The following is a 24,922-nucleotide window of genomic DNA, read 5'->3' on the forward strand; positions in this document are numbered from 1 at the left end:
TTAATATTTATTTATAACAAATCTTTAATTTTTGCATGGTATTTTTTTTGGTTTGTTTTATTGTTATGGTTCAAAGTCGGCAATTTGAAAAGTTTTGTATAGATTTCTTTAAATATTTATTATTTCAAATACATAAGTAGACTTCACCTTATTTTCAAGTTCAACTACTTTGATTTTTTTCAAAAAATTTATTTATGCAAACATTTAAATAAAATTATTAACAATTATGTTCAAAAAAAAAACTCTAATAAATAATTGTTATGTTGTAATTAAATCTAGGAGTTTAAACTAATTTTCTATTTAGCAATTCTTGACAATGCATACACAAACGGCCACAGAAAACTTGTTAACTTTTTTATGAAAACAAAAATCTATGCCTAGTTCAAGGTATTTTTAAACATTTTAATTGCTTTGATAGATCAACTTTGATTTTTGTATTTGTTTTAGATCTGCCTGTGTGTGTGTTTTTTCAACCACCAATAGAAACCGAAAAAAAGAAGCCAAAGTTATTTACATAATAATGCGTGCATAGGTTAAGATTTCATATCTTTGGCATTTTTGAAATAGTTTTATAATAGATGACTATTTAGTATTAAATGTTAGGTTTTGGGTTTCGTCATAAAATACTTGTTAACCACGATTAGTATCTCTGAGATAAAAGCCTACTAGTTAAAGACTTCAATTAGTAGTTAGTTTCTTGGTAATACTTCAACTTAAATGAAATATTGTTGGCAACACTCTTTTTTTGTTTATTTTACAGCGACAACTTGACATTGCAGCAAATACATGAAAACAAAGAAATGTTGACATAAAATTAACAAGCCACATGTTGTGTAGTTAATAATGTCCTAAATATAATAAAATATGTTGCCAATGAATTTTTTTTTGTTTATTTGATAATATTTTAATATAATTTGCTTAAATTTGCAAATTAAAATAAATAATTATTAAAATTTTTTAAATCATGTATATGTATAAATGATATATTGTTTTTTAAGATATGCACAAACAAATAAAATAGCATTTTCATCATTCTCTTTATTAGCAAGTTAAACATAAAAATGTGTAATTAAATATTAAATTAATTAAATGAATTTGTTAATGTTATTCTTAAAGACATTAATTGCTTAAAAATAATTTATTTTATTTTCCTTAAATCTACAGGCTAGTCTAGTCTATAGTCTAGTCAATAGTCTAGTCTATAGTCTAGTCTGCAGTCTAGTCTGTAGTCTAGCCTATAGTCTAGTCTGTAGTCTAGTCTATAGTCTAGTCTGTAGTCTAGTCTGTAGTCTAGTCTGTAGTCTAGTCTATAGTCTAGTCTATAGTCTAGTCTTTAGTCTAGTCTATAGTCTAGTCTATAGTCTAGTCTATAGTCTAGTCTATAGTCTAGTCTATAGTCTAGTCTATAGTCTAGTCTATAGTCTAGTCTATAGTCTAGTCTATAGTCTAGTCTATAGTCTAGTCTATAGTCTAGTCTAGTCTAGTCTAGTCTAGTCTATAGTCTAGTCTATAGTCTAGTCTATAGTCTAGTCTATAGTCTAGTCTATAGTCTAGTCTATAGTCCTAGTCTATAGTCTAGTCTATAGTCTATTCTATAGTCTAGTCTATAGTCTAGTCTATAGTCTAGTCTTAGTCTAGTCTATAGTCTAGTCTATAGTCTAGTCTATAGTCTAGTCTATAGTCTAGTCTATAGTCTAGTCTATAGTGTAGTCTATAGTCTAGTCTATAGTCTAGTCTAGTCTATAGTCTAGTCTATAGTCTAGTCTATAGTCTAGTCTATAGTCTAGTCTATAGTCTAGTCTATAGTCTAGTCTATAGTCTAGTCTATAGTCTAGTCTATAGTCTAGTCTATAGTCTAATCTATAGTCTAGGCTAGTCTAGGCTATAGTCTAGTCTATAGTCTAGTCTATAGTCTAGTCTATAGTCTAGTCTATAGTCTAGTCTATAGTCTAGTCTATAGTCTAGTCTATAGTCTAGTCTATAGTCTAGTCTATAGTCTAGTCTATAGTATAGTCTAGTCTATAGTCTAGTCTATAGTCTAGTCTATAGTCTAGTCTATAGTCTAGTCTATAGTCTAGTCTATAGTCTAGTCTATAGTCTAGTCTATAGTCTAGTCTATAGTCTAGTCTATAGTCTAGTCTATAGTTTAGTCTATAGTCTAGTCTATAGTCTAGTCTATAGTCTAGTCTATAGTCTAGTCTATAGTCTAGTCTATAGTCTAGTCTATAGTCTAGTCTACAGTCTAGTCTATAGTCTAGTCTATAGTCTAGTCTATAGTCTAGTCTATAGTCTAGTCTATAGTCTTGTCTATAGTCTAGTCTATAGTCTTGTCTATAGTCTAGTCTATAGTCTAGTCTATAGTATAGTCTATAGTCTAGTCTATAGTCTAGTTTATAGTCTAATTTATAGTCTAGTTTATAGTCTAGTCTATAGTCGAGTCTATAATATAGTCTATGGTCTAGCGGATAATTAGTTTAGTTAGTACTTTAAATTTAAATTTTCGATGCAGAACGCTTCTCTTTAGACCAAAGTATTTAATTGGTTTGATTCGTTTCTGGTCTGAGCAGTGCTTTTGGAGTGTTGCCAGAAAGTTAGCAAAACATTTTCACATTACTTTGTTTGCTGGGTTAACTTACACGTGAAGTATGCACTTCAAGCTTAACAAAAACAAAAATTCTCGAATATTTTTCTTGCTCCCCTCCAATCAACCAAAAATGCTAATAAATTAAAAATACAAAATTATATATGTATAAATAATATAAAAAACAAAAACAAATACTAAAAATATTTATACAACAAAATCTAATCAAAATGAGCGAAAGAGAGAGTGTTTGTGCAGAAAGAGCGCTTATATTTGTTTAACTGCTTTCACTGTCACATTTATGTTAAAAAATATTTGTATAAAAATGATGAACCATGTTAAAAATTATATTTTATTAATATTTTGTTGTTTATTCTCACGTATGAATGCATATTTTTTATCGTTATTAAAAGGTGTGATTGTCATTCATTAAAAAAAAAAACAAAATTTTCTATTTGAAAAAGATTTGTTAAGTACTCGACATTTTTTTTGTTTCTAAAAAGTAAATAAATATTTTATGTTGTTTTTTACACAAAACTTTCTTTAAAGGAATTTTCCTTTTTTACATAAATTTCATTATTAACTCTCCCTTTTTAATTTCAAGATTGAAAGTGGGTCAATTTAAGAAGAATTTTTTTTATGGCAAGTTGAATTTTAGCGTTTTTTATCAATGGTTGAATGACTAACTGTCATAAATTTGACAGATGTATGTGTGTAAAAATGTACATTTTTTAATTTTAAACCAAGTTTTCTTTGTCGTTGGCTTATTGTTTTACTTTTAACATTTTTTTGCTTGTAAATTATGCTTATTTTACTACTACTTCTGGTTTATTGTAGTTTTTTTTTTTGTTTTTGACTTTAAATACCGCCTCTTTTTTTCGAAGACAATCATATGCGTACACAAAGTCAAAGTCTGTCTTTTTGTCGGTCTGGTTTAAGCAAAAATATAAAAAATTAAACCTTAACCTTTTATCATTCATGAGTTATATTTTTTATAAACTTTTTTACTTGTTATTTTTTTCAAATTTGTTAAAGTGATGATTGTGACGTTGATAGGCTTTTGTAAAACAAAAAAATTTTTTGTCACCTTTTTTTGTTTTTGTTTTTTTGTTGTAAATTCGTTAAATTTATTTGTTATTTAAACAAAAAACAAACATTTTATATAGTTATATATAAATGAAACAATAAACCTATATTTTTGTTACAGTTTTTTTTTATAAAAACTAATCAAAATATAAACAAATAACCTATAAATAATAAATTTATTTGTTTAAGTATTGAGTGAGCGTACTTTTGATTGAATATATTCAAATTGAAAGGGATTTTACAAGGTCCCTTTAAACAAATAAATAGTATATTGATGGATTAAATAATAGGTTAGATTTATAGCAATCAAAAGTTGTAGTTTTGAATTTTAGAAGAAATAAAGTAAAGATCGTCCCTTAAACATTAGGTAGAGAAGTTGAATTTTCGGCAGCAGGCGGACCATATACTATCGACATCAAGCAGGACTTTCCAGCACAAAATGCCTAGCTATTACTTCGTCTTTAGCACGATGCGATTTCAATATACACTGATGGTTCAAAACTGTTATGATTACTGATTGTCATTTTGTCATTTTGATTGTCTCCCAGAGGAAATAGACCACAAAAGAAATGGAACATAGTTGGTCCATGATTACCACTTGCGTAATAATGAATATGTCATTCGTTGTTCTACTCATTTGCGAAACATACGGTGTTATACTTTTCCGAAGAGCCTCGTATATACTGAACATTCTTCCTTGAAAAGAAACTCAACTTAGTTGGTTCTATTCATTTGGGAAACGATCGGTGTTACCTTTTTCCGAATAGATTACTATATATTGATCCTTCTCTCTGTCATGCATAGTTCTTCTCATTTGCGAAACGTAAAGTCATTTTCCGATGAAATTAGTATATATTAAATATTTTTATTTGAAAAGAAACGGAACTTAATTGGTCCACGATTACCCATTGCGGAATGTCCAAAATGTCATACGCTTTTCCGCTTATTTGAGAAAAGAGCGCTGTTATACTTTTCCGAATAGATGAGTATGTATTAATCCTTCTTCTTTGAAAAGAAAGGGGACTTAATAAATATCCAAAAAGGTCATACGTTGCGAAATAAACACTGTTATCTTTTCTGAAGAGATGAGTATGTATTGAAAAGAAACGGAAGAATATCCAAAATATCTAACGTTATCCCTCATCGGAAGTGATTAGCATATATTGATCCCCCTCTCTTGAAAATGAACGAACGCTGAACGCTGTTATCCTTTTCCGAAGAGATAACTTTCTCCTTAGAAACAACCTTCAGTGGATTGTCTACCAGAAGGATGTAGTGAAAACACACTAGAGTCTCTGGTGCAAAGCGAACCCACGACACCCAGACTGATGGACTAGAAACGTAACAACTGGCATGTACAATATCTAAAATGGTTCGACGTCTACTTGAATAGCTTAGAACATGCCTCGTTCATAATTTTGAGCATCGCACAGTTGAATTACTAAAGGTTGGTGCCTATGCTGATAATAAAATTTGTAGAATTATACAGTTGAGATATGAGGCGGTTATAACTAATATATACTGGTCAACTTGGATGGTAATACATAAGCATCAGACGTGCCCACTCGGATCTTAGAAGAAATTCTCGAAAATTACGAGTTATTGAAGTTAGATTGAAAATCATGTTCCAGTGAAACATTAGAGCAAAAAACCAGTGGGAAATTGTTGTGTTGTAAGAATTTGGCAGATTGGGAGTCTTTATTGAAAACCTGTAAAACGATATACACTAACATCTTCCCACAACACTGGCATCCAGTATGATTCTGTGTAAATTGGACTAGATTATATATGAGCTCGATAGATCTAGACTCTTGTTGACAAGTATTAAATTACAAGTTTAAGAAGATCCTCTACTTTCAACTTTTTATAAAATATGTAAAGAAATTTTTAGCAAAAATTGTCTACAAATATAATTTTATGATTTATTTACATAATTCAATTCCGTTTCATTCCACATATGCCCACTTTTCAACTTATTATTATACAATAACCCTAATTTCTTTAATCACACACAACATGCACTAAACTAAATACTTTATAATTATTTAATTTATTAAAATAATTATTATTTTAGATAAAAAAAAATAAAAAACGCAAAGAAAAATTTTAAACACTTTGACACATAATAAAAGATAGAGACAGATTTATTTATCTGCTTGTGTTTTTTTTAATAGGAAATTATTAATTACCCAACATTAAAAAAACATGTAACAAAAACAATTATGTACATACATTTTTCTATGAGTGTAATAACAATTAATTTGTTTTTGTTACCAACAACACAACATGTCACTTGTCAAAAATTACTCAAGTTATGAGTTTTTTTTTTTTTTTTTTTTTTTGGGGCCAGGCAAGAGTCCGCCACAGTGCAAAAATAATACAATGTATGAAATTTTGACAGTAAATAGCGCTAAAGATGACATAAAATTCCACTTTAACTTTGTGTAAAAAAATATATGTACATATATTTAATTTTGTTTGTATTTATTATTATTTTTATTTATAAAAAATCATGTTAAACCCTCAAAGGTCGTTAAATTATATTTACAAACATGAACAAATGACGTGTATACCAAAAAAAAATATATGTATATAAATCTCTAATGTATGTAATTGACTTTTTCGGAGTCGCTTGCATACATATTGTTTATTTTAACAAAATCTTTGTTAATTTATTGTTGAATAATACATTTTTAGATATTTTTTAAAAGCAGTTTTTGCCCTCCGGCTTTATCAAGCATATAATATTGTTATTATTGAGTTCTTTTTAGTTTTCAATAATATTTTTTACAGTGTAACAAATTAGCTGAAAACATAATTTGACGTTAAATAAATATTAAATACTGTGGTAGGCTGACTACTTGAAAATTATTATTATTATTAATGAATTAAAATGTTTAGTGTTAATGGTTTAAAGAGTTAATTGTTAATTTTTCAATACACATCTAAATACAATAATAGTGGCGAAGTTTTTACTGTTTTGACAAAAAATTTAATACTTTCACGACAATAGACCAGTCAATAGATTAGACCACAGACTAGACAATAGACTTGTGAATAGACTTGTCTATATATTAGTCAATAGACTAGTTCATTGACTAGTCAATAGAGTATCAAATAGAATAGCCCATAGACTAGAACATACACTTGCCAATAGACTAATATATAGACTACTCAATAGACGAGTTGATGAACTAGTCCATAGGCTAATCCATAATTTAGTCAGTAAACTAGTTGATAAATTAGTCCATAGACTAGTCAATAGCCGAGATAATAGACCAGTTGATAACCTAGTACATAGACTAGTCGATAGTTAGTTAATAGGATAGTCGATAATGTAGTCAGTAGACTAATTGATAATATAGTCCATAGACTAGTAAATAAACTAGTCGATAGATTAGTCAATAGATTAAACTAGTATATGAACTATTCAATAGGCTACTTTATAGACACGTCAATACACCAATCAATAGACTAGACAATAGACTCAATAGACTTGTCAATGAACTAGTCGATACTCTTGACAGTAGAATAGTTGATAATCTAGTTCATAGAATAGTCAATATAGTAATCTATGAATTAGTCAATGGACTAGTCAATAAGTAAATGTACTAATTCTTAGACAACACAATATACAAAAACCTCAAAAGTGTATTTAAATCGAAAAAGTTTGTACAATTTAAAAATTTCAATTTTCCATGCCTGGCGTGTAAAGAAAACTATTGGTTAATAGTTGGTTGCTGTTTCCCATTCGTCGTTGTTGTTGTTGTTGCTGTGGCGAATATAATAAGCATGTAATTTATTGTTTAAATTTATAATATTTTTTTAGCTTCTTTAACTATTTTTTTCTTCATGAGCAAATTTTTGTTTCGCTGCTATTTCTTTGTGTATTTCACTGTCAAGTGTAGTTCGCATGCATAATTGACATCATTATCTTAGCAAATTAACGGGTAACAGTTTGATTACAATTGCGAATGCAAGCGGCAAGCGATAGACGGTAAAACACTAATTTTTAAAGTTTGGCAAAAAATTATTAAAAAATAGTTTTAGGTTTTAGCTTTTTACAAAAATGAAAGGATTTTTAAAGAAAGTAAATTGAAACAAGAGAAGGACCATTTAATGTTAAAGATGCCGCCAGCAAAAAGGCAATTATTTTCTTTACTTACAAAACCTCTATAAACCTTATTGTCGGCGGTAGTTGTGGTAACAATTGTAGTTAAGCTATTTCTTCACTTTTTTTGTTTCAAATCTCTAAGAGGAAGTCATCAATTTGTCTAATATATGTTTGAGTGACTGTCCATCCATACTTGTGTCATGTCTATCTGTCTGTCGATATAATGTGTTTATTTTATTGTTTGGGGTTATTTATTTATAAAATAATAATAATAATAAATTTTAAACACTTTAATTAAATTGTTTTTAATATGTTTTTATTAATGGTGTTAATGTGAAAGGGTTTCAAATTATTTGATTACGATTTTTTTTTTCAAATTACTACAAACCAATTGAAGTTTTATAGTATTATAGTAAATTAAGAGAATCTGAATTAAGTTTAATTTGATCAAAAATTTAATATTTTGAAATTGACAGGTCAAGTGCAGTATTGAATTTTTACCATGACCAACAAATTAGGTTAAATTTTGACAAATATCGAACTTATTGACACTTAAACAAATTTGCACTAGCGATATAATATTAAGTACTTGTAAATTAACGCTAGCGACAAGTTTACTATAGAACCTAAGATCTACTACTATATTTTAAATTTCTGTAAAATATTGTAAACTTTTAAGTTTTGTAAATATTATTATTATTGCAAAAAGTGTATAAACAAATAAAGAAAAAACAAAACACAGAAAACATTTCACCATCCGTCCCCTCTATCATCCAATTATGCCCGCCATTTTTCATCACCACCCACTAAATAAAAATCTTAAAAATAAACCGCCCCAATACTTTTGTATATAATTAGAACAATAATATCTATAACTTTCCTATAATATTTTCTGTGTTTGTTTTTCTATTCTATTTTTAGGATTGGCTTGCGGGACATGTGTTTTAGAATCCGATTTTGGTTTTATACTCAATTGTAACTTCAAAAAATCTGGACTATTTCGTGTAAGAAATTTGGGAGGCCTTAAAGCGCACTTTGGTTTAGGTAAATCTTGAAATTATTAAAACAAAAATTACAAATAAATTATAAAATTTATTTAATTTCTTTTACTAACCTGTAATATAAAATTATGGTTTATGGTGCTTTTAATTACTAATTTATTATAATTATATAATTTATGGGTTTTATTTTGTAAATTGTTATAATTTTTAAAAAAATTACAGAAATTATTTATTAAAAATTAAGGTTTTAGTGAACATTTTAATTTTTAATCAAATTTTTAATATATCATAGCTGTGATCTAGAGACACACTTCTTTAGTCATTTTGTAGCCAGCAACAATATTTTTTTTAAATAATTTTAAGCCAAGGAGCAATTTTTTATAAATTTGTAATAGGCAGCTAAATTTTTCAATAATTTTGAATCCAACTGCACAGATTTACTTAACAAATTTGAAAGTAAAGTCTTCACTATTTTTAATGTGCTTACAATTTTTTCGCCAGGGCATGTTTGCTTTAGTTAATTTGTCGCTAGTCTATAGTCTAGCCTATAGTCTAGTCTATAGTCTAGTCTATAGTCTAGTCTATAGTCTAGTCAATAGTTTAGTCTATAGTCTAGTCTATAGTCCAGTCTAGTCTATAGTCTAGTCTAGTCTATAGTCTAGTCTATAGTCTAGTCTATAGTCTAGTCTAGTCTATAGTCTAGTCTAGTCTATAGTCTAGTCTAGTCTAGTCTATAGTCTAGTCTATAGTCTAGTCTATAGTCTAGTCTATAGTCTAGTCTATAGTCTAATCTATAGTCTAGTCTATAGTCTAGTCTATAGTCTAGTCTATAGTCTAGTCTATAGTCTAGTCTATAGTCTAGTCTATAGTCTAGTCTATAGTCTAGTCTATAGTCTTGTCTATAGTCTAGTCTATAGTCTAGTCTATAGTCTAGTCTATAGTCTAGTCTATAGTCTAGTCTATAGTCTAGTCTATAGTCTAGTCTATAATCTAGTCTATAGTCTAGTTTATAGTCTAGTCTATAGTCTGGTCTATAGTCTAGTCCATAGTCTAGTCCATAGTCTAGTCTATAGTCTAGTCTATAGCCTAGTCTATTGTCTAATCTGTAGTCTAGTCTATAGTCCAGTCAATAGTCTTTTCTATAATCTAGGGGATTATTAGTTTAGTACTTTGATACATAAAAAAGTACTCTTTTTGTTATAAGTTAGTACTATTTCAAAATTAAAATTTTCCATTCCTGAATTTGATATATTTTTTATAATGTTTAATAATTTTTTATATCGCAATCGCATAACCACTATTTTAATAAACTTTACGAACCAATTATTCTTAAATTTAATTGTTCTTTTTTTTAAGTTATCATTATAAAATTGTATGCATTCATGCCAATGTCAATGACTTTTTACGGCCATTTTTCAAATACTTTTTTCGTTACTCATACGTACATACTAACTACTGCTTCTTTTTTATCCCAAACACACTACAATTTCATACAACTACGACTTTGTTTACATTCATATTATTTACACACTTACTTTACCAGTAAATGTTGTTGTTGTGGTTTTGTTTTCTTCTGTTAATTCAGTTAAAATGTCTGTCTAGTATAATTACATTTACTAGTGTTAAAACAGTTACTTTTTGTTTTTGTTAATTTGTCTTTTAACCACCATCTTGTTATTTTTACTTGTTGACTTTTAATTGTCTCTTTTTTTCTTGCTGTTGAAGTGTTAAATAACGGTTAAACTGTGAGTTTGTTTTTGTTTTGTATTTATTTTGTTAGATTTTTTTAATTACTCTTTTGTTTAAATTTTGGGTTTTCTTGTTTTATGTTATTAATTAATAATTTTCGTAGCTAACACAAGTAAAAAATTTGTTTTTGCTCCAAATATTGATGATTAAGCGGAAATTTGAACATTTAAATTTATGTGTAAAACATTTTAATTAATTGTGTGAAAAATGTGTGGTTTATTTTGTTTAATTCTCATGCTATTGAAAATTTGAAAGAATTTATAAATTATGGTTCATTGTTTTATTAACAGGTTTCAGTTTGGGTGATGAATTGGGTTTTGCCGAGTCATTGGGAAATGTTGAGGGTGGCCGACGACGTTCGATTGGCTATAAAAATGGACCACCACCCAACGCGGTTGGAGTACTGCCAGGAAATCAACAGGTATGTTGAAAAACATCAAAGAATTGCAAAATATTCGTTAATTTTAATTTGTATCTTCTGTTCACAGATCACCCAACAATCCTTAAATGATAAACGTATAATTTCACGATCCCCTATGGCCATCAGTCCTGAACTCAGAGAATCTCTGACAAAACAAGCCAAGGCTGCAGCAGCAGCTGATATGTTAGCAAAACAAGCGGCAGTCAATCAAATGGCTGCAAAACAAGCTACCATGGTTGATTTGGCTGCCCGTCAAGCGGCTCTAGCTGAACTACAAGCCCAAAAAGCTAGACAGGGCCCTCTAATGACAGAAGCTCGTCCTCTACCTTTGGGAGTGCCCGCCTTTAAGCCCATACCTAAAAAACAAATACCTCTACAAACAGCACAAAGAAGATCCAATATAGCTGTCGATACACCCAACTCTAAAATGAGTGTAAACAATAGGGTGGTAGATTTGTATACACAACAAATCAATGCGAATCGCACCTTCCATTCACACAATCCCATAGTTTCCCAACCCATGGCGGTGCCTGCTTTCCAAGCCATGCCTGATTCTGTGAATAAAATAACAGCTGTTTTAAAACCTCCTGCCACATTGCCGGTACAACAACTGCCCTTACCTTCGAATACACATCCCAATTATTTACAATTTGAGGAACCTAAATTTGATTTGAAGGACATATCAGTTGAGGAATTGGCTCGTGCGGCTAATGTTAGTGTGGATACCATAAAACATGCTATTTATGTGAGAGAACAACAAATGAGAGCGGAACAGAGAGCCATGTTGGCAGCAAAATTGAGAGAAGAATTTATAAGGACCTCAACATCGACTAGTTCTACAACAACATCCACTACTACCACAACAACGAGCACTACACCGCGTCCTGTTTTGCAATATTTCGAGAATACAAATTCGCTCAGTGAGAATAAGATGTCGAAGGTAAGTGGAGGAGTTTTGTTTCACTCTAAAGGAAACTAGCAAGCGACAAATTAACTAAAGTAAACTGAACGCTAGCGACTGAAATTTACTAAATCAAACTTGACTTTAGCGACAAATTTACTAAAGCAAACTTGATGTTAGCGACAAATTTACTAAAGCAAACTTGACGCTAGCGATAAAGTTATAGAAAAATTGTCAAGATATATGTCGTCAAATCCAAATGTTATAAAGAAATCTGTCGCCGGCACCAAATTTAATAAGTCTTAAAATCTTAAAAAGGAGTCTGTCGCCTACTTTTACCGGCAGCAATTTTAATTCCAATTTTTTTCTTATTTTTAGGTGATGAATGCTCCCAAAGAATACTATCCTGTCGGATACGATAAAAACTTTGATGATAACTTTAAATCAAAAGTGGATTTGCCTCCCACCTCGTTCTCTTGTGCCAAACAGAAACATTTCCCTGGTCTTTATGCTGACACCGATTTGGGCTGTATGGTAAGAGCAGAAACACTCAATATTTCAAAAATTAACAACAAATTGTAAAAACTGTTTCCCTTTATTACAGGTCTTTCATGTCTGCGCCCTTACCGATGATGGCATGGTACGCAAATCTTTCCTTTGCCCTGAAAACACACTCTTCGATCAAACTATACTCAAATGCAATTGGTGGTTTTATGTTGATTGTTCTTCTTCTAAAAGTGTTTACGATTCCAATATACCCATTTCGAAAAGTTATCAACTAATGAAATCTCTAACATATTTCTCCAAATTCACAAAAACTAAAGATGGCGAGGAGAACAATGATGGTGGTTTAGATATACAAACTCTTAAAGATTCTATGGATAATGTAGATCGTAAATCTAGTGATGGTGTGGAGGAGGAGGGAGATGAGACTATAACATCACCGGCCGAAGACGAGCATCAACAGTTGAATGAGTCATAAGTCTTAGTTTAATTAATACTAGTTTTTAGCTTAAATTTAGTTATATAATTCGTATGTCTGTCTCTCTTTCACTCTAACACTCTCGTTTGTGTCAAAAAAAAAAAAAAAACAAAGAAAAACGAATCAAATTTCATTATAGTCATTTGTTTTTAGTTTCATATAAATATTTTTTCAATTAATTTAAAGAAAACAACTAATCAACTTAATAATTTTCGCTAGAGCGAAACCAACAAATGATTTGTTTTTCTTTTTATTTAGAAAACTATTTTTCTTTCATTCAATTTCCTAAGTTTTGTGTTTAAGGTCGTTTTTATGTTCTTAGTTAAATGTACAATTTGTTCAATTTTATAATTTTATATATTACCTTTTTTACTAAGAAGATAAAGAAGTTCGTTATTATTTTGTTTTGTGTGGATATTTTTAAATTATTTATTATACAAATAATATAGATTTTTTTGTAATAAAAAAAGAAATATAGAAAAATATATAAAGAAATTAAGCTTTATTTTGTGGCAATAGAAATAAAGGCAGGTATGTTAGTAAATAAGGAAGTTAATATAAACTTGTTTTTTTTCATTACATTTTTAGCGTATTTCTTAACATTATTCAAGTTTCTTTACAGCTTACCAGCTTATAAATATTCCTAGCTTTCCAACGATATTTCATTTATTAAAATCTATACCTAAACAGCAAATTTATTCAAGTTTTTCTTAATAAAACTCAAATCCTTTAACTTATATTTGCTCCTCCTAAAAGTATACTAATAGTTTAGTAGTTTATAATAAGAATGGTCTGGCATCACCATTTTGGTTAGTACCGTCAAATATGTTTATAACTCTTATCTTTGAAAGCTTATAACTGGGAAACTACAGCTCTAATTCTAATGAAATTTTCATAAATGTTAAAGTAGATTTTAAACTTTAACATAGAATTATTTGTTTAACAACCAAACTTATATTAAACAATGCAGGCCAATGAAAAGAAATTCCCACTATTATGTTAATATCTTAGAAAAACACTAAGTTATATAATTTTTAATTAACTTGGAAGAAACTAGAATTCCAAAGCTTTCCAATGATACCCATTTTATCTAAATCGGTTCACTACTTAAAGAGAAATTCAAAGTTAAAAAACAACTCTCAGCTACTCAGCCGCCTACAAATCGTAAATTTGTGAAAAATTTTCCAACAAAAAAAAAAGTCGACTAATAGGTGAACAGAATGGTGCAGCAAGCAAATTCTCTTGAATGATTTTCTTTGAATGCTTATAACTCGAAAACTATAGCACGGATTGAAATAGAATTTTTTTCATCTGCTAGAGTTTGAATTAGGCTATCCTATGGTAGAAATATTTACCGCCCCTAGCCACGCCCACTTTATGAAATTTTATAAACAAAGTTTATGACTTATATTTTTGTAAAAAAAACTAGTTGAAGATGATAATTTTGGAATACAATGGAAAGTAGAATTCTATATCTTTCTAATGATACCAATTTCTTACGAATCGCTGAAGAATTCAAGGAGATATTCATATTTGAAATGGCCACTCTAGAACCCCCATATTAAGGAAGTAAACGTTGTAGAACTATTTTATTAAACGACTATAACTCGGAAAATATCGCACAGATTTAAATGAAACTTTTTGCAGATGATTGAGAATAAATGTATCTATCCAATTATCAAAATTTTGTGCTTATGCCACGCCCCTTTTCTTGAGATTTAAAGAAATATGTTGTTACTTTAATTTCTTGACAACAAATTGTCATGTCCTGATTATTGTAGATGTCATTGTAAACTAGAATTCAAAAGCTTTCCAATGATACCGATTTCATCAACATCTACTTGCAAATCATGGAGCAAATCTTATTTGAACTAACGACTCTTGAGTCTAACGCCCACTTCGAACATGTTTCAAACATTTCTTTAAATGTCTATATCTCGAAAATTATAGCTCGGATTAGGATGAAATCTTTTGCATTTGATAGATTTTAAATTCAGCATTTAGTTGGTGTTAATAATTAGTAACCTTTGTCACGCCTACTTTAGGAAATTTTATGAAAAATGTTTGTTAGTACAAATAACGTGAATATAATAAACGGAGATTATAGTTGGGTATACAAGTTAAACTAGAATTTAATAGCTTTCCAATGGCACCAATATCATCCAAATCGATTAGAAACTTATGGAGAAATTCTTAATTGAACTAACCACTCTTGAATTCAACGCCCACTTTAACAGGTTTCAAACTTTTCTTTCAATGCTTGTAACTTAAGAAATATAGCATGAATTAAAATGCAGTATTTGGGCATGTGGTAGATTTTGAATTCATCTATCTAATAGTAAGAATAATTAACGCCCCTTGCCACGCCTACTTTATGAAATTTCATAAACAAAATTTAAAACAGTAATATTTTTAAAGAAAACTAACGGTGACGATAATTTTGGAACAGAATGAAAAATAGAATTCAAAAACATGTAAACGATATCAATTTGATCCTAATCGCTGCACATTTATTCCATTTAAAGTAAAAGTTTTGGACCATTTTTAAAGGAAGTACATGTTAAAGGAATATTTTACTTTAAATGACCATAATTTTAAAACTGTAGCTTGGATTAGAAGGAAACTTTCGGAATATGATAGATAAACAGTCTTCCCTACCGATTTAGGAAAAACTTTACAAAACGTAGTGTAAATCTTAACACCCATAAGTAGGGTAACCTTACCCAAACCCTATTTCAAAAATGTGTTAATTTCTTTGAAAAGATAAATCAAAAGAAATTTAAAAAATGTTAAGTTGCAAATCATGTTTTAAGATTTTTACCTGTTAACACTTTTCTCTTTCGATTTTATCAATGGAAAATACAAAATAAACATACACAACAAAAACAATGGAAAAACCAGCAACAGTAGCAGTTATAATTTTCGAGTTAAAACCACAATACAAATCATCAGTTAACGCTTTTTTTACAATAATTGTAACATTTCTTTACATTTTCAATATCGACTTAAAAAACAAACTCAAATGAAAACTTTGTAAACAACAAATAACATCTACTAAAGTGGAAAATTTTCTTTGTTGTATATGATTTCTGTTTAACATCCGGTATCTGGCAACTGAAAGTGGTTTTTCCGGTATAACATTTATTTATGAATTTATTTATTTTTATTTTTTAACATCATTACGTGAAAATTACAGCTTCAAAGAAAAGTAAAAGCGTTTTGTAAGTTTTTCTTTTATTTTGCTTTGAATTTCTGTAATTTTTCTAATACACACACACAACAACAACAATTGGGCATCTTGTTCACTGACATTGAATTTATTTTTATTTTTCAATGACAACCAGTTGCTGTGGGAATCATTTGTAAGATTGTGGTATATTGAATCACCTGCATATTATTGTAATCACACAGAAGTTGTTGGCATTCCAAGCTGTAAGGACGTTTTTCTATAGTTTTTTGGTGAACATTTTTTAAAAGTTTCAGTTTAAAGTTTTAAAAAGGAAAGAGCAATTTGAAATAAAAGTAATTTTAAAGCAAGTGTTGTGATTTTTTTATAAGTGTATAAAAACATAATAAGAAATTTGTTAATCTGAAAAAGGAAATATCGGTTTATAGAATAGAATTCCGAAAAAATATTTCAAACTCTTACTTTGTATAATAAAGCTTCAAAGTGACTAATATTGTGACGCCATCAAACGATAGGTTTAAAATTTAACAGGAACAATGTCGTGACATTGTAGTAGGTCTTTATCTCTCTAACGATAGATAGATAGATTAGATAGATAGATAGATAGATAGATAGATAGATAGATAGATGATAGTAGATAGATATAGGATAGCTAGATATAGATAGATAGATAGATAGATAGATAGATAGATAGATCGATAGATAGTAGATAGAAGATAGATAGATAGATAGATAGATAGATAGATCGCTCTAGATGATCGCTAGCTCGTAGTCTCGCTCGACTAGAAGTATAGTAGATCGCTAGCTCGCTAGCTCCTCGCTGCTCGATCGCTAGCTCGCTCGCTCGCCTAGATCCCCTAGCTCGCTGTATCTCGCTCGCTGCTCGCTCGCTCGCTCGCTCGCTCGCTCGCTCGCTCGCTCGCTCGCTCGCTCGCTCGCTCGCTCGCTCGCTGATGCTCGCTCGTCCTCGCTCTCGCTCGCTCGCTCGCTCGCTCGCTCGCTCGCTCGCTCGCTCGCTCGCTCGCTCTCTCGCTCGCTCCTCGCTGCTCGCTCTCTCGCTCGCTTCGCTCGCTCCCTCGCTCGCTCGCTCGCTCGCTCGCTCGCTCGCTCGCTCGCTCGCTCGCTCGCTCGCTCGCTCGCTCGCTCGCTCGCTCGCTCGCTCGCTCGCTCGCTCGCTCGCTCGCTCGCTCGCTCGCTCGCTCGCTCGCTCGCTCGCTCGCTCCTCGCTCGCTCGCTCGCTCGCTCGCTCGCTCGCTCGCTCGCTCGCTCGCTCGCTCGCTCGCTCGCTCGCTCGCTCGCTCGCTCGCTCGCTCGCTCGCTCGCTCGCTCGCTCGCTCGCTCGCTCGCTCGCTCGCTCGCTCGCTCGCTCGCTCGCTCGCTCGCTCGCTCGCTCGCTCGCTCGCTCGCTCGCTCGCTCGCTCGCTCGCTCGCTCGCTCGCTCGCTCGCTCGCTCGCTCGCTCGCTCGCTCGCTCGCTCGCTCGCTCGCTCGCTCGCTCGCTCGCTCGCTCGCTCGCTCGCTCCTCGCTCGCTCGCTCGCTCGCTCGCTCGCTCCTCGCTCGCTCGCTCGCTCGCTCGCTCGCTCGCTCGCTCGCTCGCTCGCCGCTCGCTGTCGCTCGCTCGCGCTCGCTCCTCGCTCCTCGCTCGCTCGCTCGCTCGCTCGCTCGCTCGCTCGCTCGCTCGCTCGCTCGCTCGCTCGCTCGCTCGCTCGCTCGCTCGCTCGCTCGCTCGCTCGCTCGCTCGCTCGTCTCGCTCGCTCGCTCGCTCTCGCTCGCTCGCTCGCTCGCTCGCTCGCTCGCTTCGCTCGCTCGCTCGCTGCTCGCTCGCTCCTCGCTCGCTCGCTCGCTCGCTCGCGCTCGCCTCGCTCGCTCGCTCGCTCGCTCGCTCGCTCGCTCGCTCGCTCGCTCGCTCGCTCGCTCGCTCGCTCGCTCTCGCTCGCTCTCGCTCGCTCTCTCGCTCGCTCTCGCTCGCTCGCTCGCTCGCTCGCTCCTCGCTCGCTCGCTCGCTCCTCGCTCGCTCGCTCGCTCGTCGCTCGCTCGCTCGCTCGCTCTCTCGCTCGCTCGCTCGCTCGCTCCTCGCTCGCTCGCTCTCTCGCTCGCTCGCTCGCTCGCTCGCTCGCTCGCTCGTCGCCTCGCTCTCTCGCTCCTAGCTCTCGCTCGCTAGCTCGCTCGCTACATCGCATAGCTCGCTAGCTAGCTATATCGCTAGCTGATAGATCGATAGATAGCCTATCACCTTCGCACTTTATCATGCGAACTGTCGATTTCGGTGCAGGCAGATCCCATTTTTTTGATGAAACTAAAGTTTTCAGTGAAATACGCAATATTCGTCGTAAGTCCAGTGAAAAGGTTAGATTTCGATGAAAATCAATTCGGTAAGATCTAAAATTTTCAGTGAAAAAACGATTTTTCGGTGTGAAGTTTGAATTTTTTTGATGAATATTCCGAGGTTTCCGTGATTGAAGTTGAGTTTTAAGTTAAAATTCGAGATTTCGATTAGATGTCAAGTTGTCCGAGAAAGGTCAAGGATTCGGCAAAAACAAAACGGTGATCAGTTTAATTTCGATGCAATGACAAGTTTTCCGTGAATTGTTAAGATTTCGGTGAACCACCCAAATTTCGATAAAACGTTAAGTTTTCAGTGAAATGTCGAGTTTTCGGTGAAAAGTCGTGTTTTTGATGTAAAGTGAAGAGTCGAGTTTTCAAGGACATTTCTATGAAATGTCAAGTTTTCAATAAAGAGTCGATATTTCAGTGATTTGTCAAGTTTTTAGTGAAAAGTCGAGTTTTGGATGAAAAGTCGAGTTGTCGTCACTTTAGATTTCGATGTCGAATTTCTTTGAACAGTCTCCTTTATGTTATGAATTGAATTTATTTAGTCGCAACTAAAAGCGATGAACCTATTCGGAAATGTAAAACCAATATTATTACACAATGAAAGTGTCATAGAACTAGTCTCAAGAAAACTGTAGAGAACTTCGTTCAAATAACAACAGTTTTCCAGAGAATCAGTTCTAGAAGTTAATGGAGACATTACTAGTTCCAAGATTAATATACAAGATTCTTATTTCGTTCATTATCTGTTGTAGAACTAGTTATTTTTATAAACATTTTCTTGTGGAGTTATTACAAACATAAAAATTCGATAATGTATAAAGGGGGAAAGTCCCCAAGAGCCTTAAGTGTGCAAATTTTTTAATTCCTACAAAAAAAATATTTGAAATTATAAGAAATTTATTTTTAATTTCCATTTTATCATTTCAGAATATGAAAATATCTTACATGCGGTTCATTGTACTCATATTATTGATTCGTAAGTGAGAACAGAGCCTTATGCAAAGACGAGTATTAAAGTTAACAATGGTTTACTACACACTTGTTCCATATAAAAACAGGTTTTAACAACTATTGTTAATTTAATAATTGTTTCTGCACAAGGCAGCTAATGTTTAAGAAAAGAAATATTTCATTGAGATTGCTAAAATTTAGTTGTGACAACTGTCTCTCATTTAGTCTTGTTTTGCTACTCTTTTCATTTTTTTATTGTAAATTTCTCTCCAGAATCGTGTACTTTGGCTCGCAAGGTAAAAAGAAAAGGTCATTATGTGTTAACACATCCACATCCTCCCTCACCGCCTACCACCCCGGCTCCTGAGCCACCTTATCACTTTGAAGAAGTACATTTAGATGAATTTCCACCCCAAAACTTTGGAAATGAACGTTTTGGTCAACAGGAAACCTACGAACCACATGATCATTATGGTCAGCAAACCATAATTAGTGGCACTTATCTTATAGACAATGGATTGCGTAGTATAGCTAAAGGATCAGCTGATCAAGCAAATTCTGCGGTGGCCTCACAAAATGCAGCTGGCAAACAAGCAGCTTATGTAGCGAAGAATTCGCTGGCCCAGGCTGCAACTCAAGCGGCCGGTACAGCTGTAGCTGTACTTAAGGGCAAAGAAGTTCTATTACAACGTTTAGAGGAACAAAATGTTGAGGCACACAAGGCCATGCAAGGTGAACTGCAGCAGCTGCAACAGGCCAAACGTTCAGCTAAAGCAGCACAATTTGCCGCACAACAAGCTCTCAATCATGTTTCCATCTTAACGGCAGCTCTTAACAATGCACAATCGGCATCAGAGTTAGCACAAAAATCCGCCTCAGAAGCAGCCGCTGAATTGGCCTCACAAATCGATATGGTTGCACAAGCCAAAACAAAATTGGAACAAATAGACACACAATTGTATACGGCGCGCTTAGATTATGAGGAAACAAAAGATGCGGCTGAAAAAGCAACACTATCGGCACAAGAGGCACAACTCAATGCCAACGATGCTGCATTGCATGCGAATGTTGAATTACAAAATGAATCACATGGTGGCGATGGTTCGTCTCTACATGTGCATTTGCCAGACGCTAACGATCATGATCATCATCATTATCATCATGAGGAGCATTCAATTGTTAAGAGACGTTTTAAAAATAATAATGAGAAGGTTAAAAAGCCATAAGTTTTTTCGGTAACTTCTTGATGTTTATTCAATTCAATTCAATAAACGTTGTATTTTTGAAGATTTTTTTTTTTTACTTTTTGATAAAATTATGTAAGATATTATTCGTGCATTATAAAATTTTGTATTTTTAAGCTCTTTTGTATTTAAACGTTTACTAAGGATGAGTAAATTGTTTGTTAATTTATTAAATAAAATTTATAAAAAAAACATGTCACGTTTATCTGTTATTTTTGTCAATTACCATTGTTTGTCTTTAATATGCGTCATTGTTTCCTTGTTTCCCATCATAACTAATGTCATTTTATGATTAATACTAGCATACCCTGGGTGCTTCGCTACCCTAACCAAAATTAAATACATACAAAATTTTGTTTACTTTTATAGAGAATTAAAATTGATTAAACATTTTTTTTAATGTTTCGGTTTTATACGTTCAATATCACGTGATTAAATTCGCATTCAGTAAGAAGCTTGTATTTTTAGTTTCATTCATTAACTTCCACATTATAGAAAATTTCGAAAGTACTATTTGAAAAAAAGTACTATAAAATACCTCTAATAGATTATCATTTAATCAAAAATTGTATGTTTCTTTGTTCAATATTATATACAATTCAAAAAATTTTAATTTTAATGAATGAAAAAGTCCCTTTCAGTAGATTCTCATTCACTAAGGTCCCTACATTTTAAATTTTATTTTCAATATCTATGTTCAATATCGTAAAAATATCAAAAAGTACCTTCGGAAAAACGAAAAAAGTACAAAAATCTCTCTCAATAAATTCTCATTTAATAAGGACCGTGTGTTCCGGTTAACCATTATAAAGAATCTAAAAAGTACCACCATTTGAAGAATAGAAAAGTACCAAATAGTTCCCACTTAAAGAATATTATTCAGTCAAGACCATGTATGTTAAAATTAATGTTCCTAGGTTGAATATTTTAGAAAATTAAAAAAGTACCATTTATGAGATAAAAAGTACTAAAATAATCTTATTCAATGAGGACTGTGTATGTTTAATAATCATGTGTTTTGAATTCATATTAAAGAACATACAAAGAGTTTCATTTGAAGAAAGAAAAAGTACCAAAAGTGGAATAAAATTTACCTAAGTGGAAAGTACTAATAAAGAACACAATTTTTCCCCTTTTCGTTTAGAAATATACTTTTTCGAGAATTAAGTTTACAAAATGTTCCGTATTTAAATCTATATATCGCAGAGAAAACTCAAACGATTCAAATCTGCATTCATTTGTTCCAGAAAAATAGTGCTTTCAAAAAGTACCAAACAATTTACTCGAATTTGGTCCTAATAATATAATAATATACCAATAGCTTATTTTGTGTGAGTAAGTAAACTACTTTTTCAAATTGTATAAAAATTGGCTCAATGAGTTTGAATAAAATTAAATTTCCCGTTTTTCCCTTTTTGGTACTTTTTTCTCCAGTGAAATAGCAAAAATTTTATTACAATAAATATTACAGAGTTAGTTCGTAATTTAATAGGAATAATTCAATAAACCGAAAAAGTTTTCTTAATGTGGTAAAAAAACAGTACCATAAATAAAGTTTTCTCCCTTTTACACCCAAAAAGGACTGAATTTTAAAAAAGTACGAAAGAGGTGTCTCCTAATTTTGGGAGATGTAACCAAAATATTTATAAAAATTTTATTATGTTAATTAGTTCAAAAGTTATAAGGGGCCAAAAAAGGTACCAAAATCACCTTTGTTACACATTTTTACCCCTTAAAAGTACGAATTTCAAAAAAGTACCAGACACCCATCTGCTCATTTTAAGAGTAGATACAGGTGCATTCAAAATTTTTCTTGTATCACTAATATTGTGTAAGATAATTAAGAAAAACTGTTTTACCCGTTTTCCCCCCTTTTTACCTGTAAATGTAAAAATTTCCAAAAATCCCTCCTTAGGGCGGGTTTTTCAGATAAAGATAATCTACATTCTTTGTTTAAACCTAGTTTAATATATGTTTTGTGTTTTTCAGTAAACAGTAACGTTACTTATTATCTTAGTTTAACTGAGTGTTATTGGCCAATTAAACTTAAGTTATAAGTGAGAAGACACTATTAATAAAAACAATAAAACAATGATTTCGGAAGAACAAAAACTTAATATTTTAAGTAAATTGCAATTTTCCGATTTGTTTTGTTTTATTTATTATTGTTTTAAATGTTTATTTAACATTTTTCCAAAATTTTTCATTTTACAAAAGTATTATTTGCAAAAAACAGCTGTTCATTGTTTATGCTTTTGAGTGAAAAGTTGGCAATACTAACAAAGTTAACTAAACTTAAATCCATAACTGAAAAACACAATCATCGGTTAAAGTCCGTCTAAATTTGTTCCGAGTTTAATCTAACAGCAAGTTAAGCCTAGTTTAACTGAGTAGTAAGAAACCCGCCCTTAGTGGATCTATATAACCAAAAACACATCTACTGTCAAAATTTCATGATTCTAGGTTCAGCCGTTTGGGCTGTGCGTTGATGAATCAGTCAGTCAGTAACGCTACTCTTTTATATATATATATATATATATATAGATAATATAATAGAAATCATTTACACGATTTATTAACTTTCATGCCAATTAATGTTAAAAATGAATTGAAATAAACTTTAAACTTGAGTTAATCTTGAGTTTGTTGACTCTTTCAAATTGCGAGTCGAATTTTGTGCAAACATACGACAAATCAAGTTTTCTTTAAAAGAACGAGTTTTTCAGAATCAAAAGAGTTTCATGTGTGATTGTTAAAAAGTCGAGTTTTATGGTCAAACTCGTGATTATCGCTAAAAAGTCGTGATTTCGCGAATAGTTGATTTTTCGAATTTCAGAATTAGAAAATCTTGCGACAAGTCAAGATCAAAAAGTCGAACTTCCTTCGATTGCTAATAAATCACAACAATTCGCAGTTTAAATTTACAATAAAACTATAAAATATATTACAAAAATGGGAAAAGGCTAAAAATTCAATAATAATAATAATAAATAAACAATCATATAAAATGTAAAAAAATAATCACCTCCCCCCCTGCACGTTATTTAAAGTTCGTAAAAAGTTAAAAGTTCATACCGATCTTGTAAATTTGCATCTCCTTTAAAACGCTAAACTTTTATAATGGTGTCTTAGTAGATCATTTAAGAAAGTGATAAAACTCATTGATAATATGGCTGACGTGACAAACGTTGACGCTGACGTCTTTGCTGCAACAACTGCTGGCGTTGTTGAGGTGTTAAAAAGCGTTTTGCCAACTGACGCCGCGCTCTTTCAGCATTGGCTTTAGCCTCTTGCGCCGCACAAGCGGCTTTATAAGCCGACTTCTTGGTATTGGCAAAATCAGCTCGTGCACTATTCAATTGACGCAACAACTGATCAACACGATATTTTGCCGCTTCCATTAGTTGATTTTTTTCCACCAATTCCTGTTGAGCTCCAGAGGCGGCCTGTTCTGAATTGCCCACATTTGATTGGGCCATTTGTACGGCAGATGTTAGAGTCTTTAGTTGGGCTTGAGCCTGTTGAGCTGCCTGTACGGCTGCTTGTACATTTTGTTGGGCATTTTCCAAGGATGAGGATTGTTCTTGCACCACAGCCTCTGCTTCATGAACCTCCTGTTCAAGTTGTTCTACAATCTGCTGTTTGCCCGCCAAAGCCGCCTCGGCTGCTTTAGCCGCTTGCATAGCTTTTTCAGCCAATTGCATTTTAACTTGTCGCGAAGCAGCCTGTCCTGCCTCCTGTTGAGCATCGGAAGCAGCTTTAGCTTCTTGTGCCGCCTTCTGGGCAATATTTGTCGCCTTTTGTTTTGAATTGCCTTTAGTTACATCCGCATTACAATTGGCTTCACCCTCATTGCAATTATTATCGCCACCACCATTTCCAGCTCCTCCTACTCCTGCATCATCAGCTAAAGCAAAATCGGCATATAGGGAAGGTATTGTGCGTTTAACATGTTTCTATAAATTTCATATTTATTTTAGAAATTTGTATAAGAAAATTTCAGAAATTTTACCAGATTTGTGCTATATCCTTGGGTATTTAATATTAAATTGTTCAGTTGATAAATTATTAAAAATATAATCAGTTTCATTTTGTTTTTAAGGCGAAGATATTACGAATATTTTAAATATTTCAATAATATATTTGACAGCTAAACGTAAATGTTTTCTAAAGCAAATTATAATCAGGATTCCCTAATCAAATTTAACAATTACAGATGGGTAAGTACAATTATATTAAATGTATATCGATTATCGATTAGCAGTTTTTTGAGGAAGTTACCCAAAAGCAGTACTAGTTCAGTTGTAGTTCAGTTCTAGTTCAGTTTAAGTTCAGTTCTAGTTCAGTTCTAGTTCAGTTCTAGTTCAGTTC

General features: G+C 32.4%; 3 protein-coding genes across 7 annotated transcripts in view; 2 read left to right on the forward strand and 1 right to left on the reverse strand.

The window, feature by feature from the left end:
• Positions 1-13,245, forward strand: part of LOC119600819 — a 53,267-nt gene extending 40,022 nt beyond the window's left edge. For 4 of the 5 annotated variants that reach the window (XM_037951381.1, XM_037951378.1, XM_037951379.1 and 1 more), the window contains exons 3-7: positions 8,703-8,825; positions 10,822-10,952; positions 11,020-11,892; positions 12,232-12,387; positions 12,458-13,245. In XM_037951381.1, coding sequence (XP_037807309.1) covers positions 8,703-8,825; positions 10,822-10,952; positions 11,020-11,892; positions 12,232-12,387; positions 12,458-12,835 — 1,661 coding nt within the window. In that variant the 3' untranslated portion in view covers positions 12,836-13,245. Of the gene's footprint in view, positions 1-8,702; positions 8,826-10,393; positions 10,528-10,821; positions 10,953-11,019; positions 11,893-12,231; positions 12,388-12,457 lie in introns of those variants that run through there. The other variant, XM_037951383.1, reaches the window with a different exon arrangement.
• Positions 13,246-19,295: 6,050 nt separating this feature from the next.
• LOC119600846 (ell-associated factor Eaf) lies at positions 19,296-20,533 on the forward strand. Its single transcript, XM_037951422.1, has 2 exons — positions 19,296-19,332; positions 19,581-20,533. Exons 1-2 carry the CDS (start codon positions 19,302-19,304, stop codon positions 20,531-20,533), a joined length of 984 nt encoding a protein of 327 aa, XP_037807350.1. The 5' UTR covers positions 19,296-19,301.
• A 2,977-nt stretch (positions 20,534-23,510) lies between these two features.
• LOC119600845 lies at positions 23,511-24,729 on the reverse strand. Its single transcript, XM_037951421.1, has 2 exons — positions 24,564-24,729; positions 23,511-24,507 (listed from the first exon to the last, which is right to left on the reverse strand). Exons 1-2 carry the CDS (start codon positions 24,639-24,641, stop codon positions 23,710-23,712), a joined length of 876 nt encoding a protein of 291 aa, XP_037807349.1. The 5' UTR covers positions 24,642-24,729; the 3' UTR covers positions 23,511-23,709.
• Between the last annotated feature and the right edge of the window lie 193 nt (positions 24,730-24,922).

The sequence above is a fragment of the Lucilia sericata genome, unplaced genomic scaffold (genome assembly GCF_015586225.1).
Source record: "Lucilia sericata isolate MDLA Ls3-8-SP2 unplaced genomic scaffold, ASM1558622v1 Contig000123F_arrow, whole genome shotgun sequence".
In the NCBI taxonomy this organism is placed as follows: domain Eukaryota; kingdom Metazoa; phylum Arthropoda; class Insecta; order Diptera; family Calliphoridae; genus Lucilia; species Lucilia sericata.

Bases quoted from the DNA above. Each gene is read 5' to 3' on its own strand.
- LOC119600846 (XM_037951422.1), top strand. From the start codon at position 19,302: ATGCGGTTCATTGTACTCATATTATTGATTC. The intron at 19,333-19,580 runs GTAAGTGAGAAC...ATTTCTCTCCAG, and splicing joins TGTACTCATATTATTGATTC to AATCGTGTACTTTGGCTCGC.
- LOC119600845 (XM_037951421.1), bottom strand. From the start codon at position 24,641: ATGAAACTGATTATATTTTTAATAATTTATCAACTGAACAATTTAATA. The intron at 24,508-24,563 runs GTAAAATTTCTG...TGAAATTTATAG, and splicing joins AAGGATATAGCACAAATCTG to AAACATGTTAAACGCACAAT.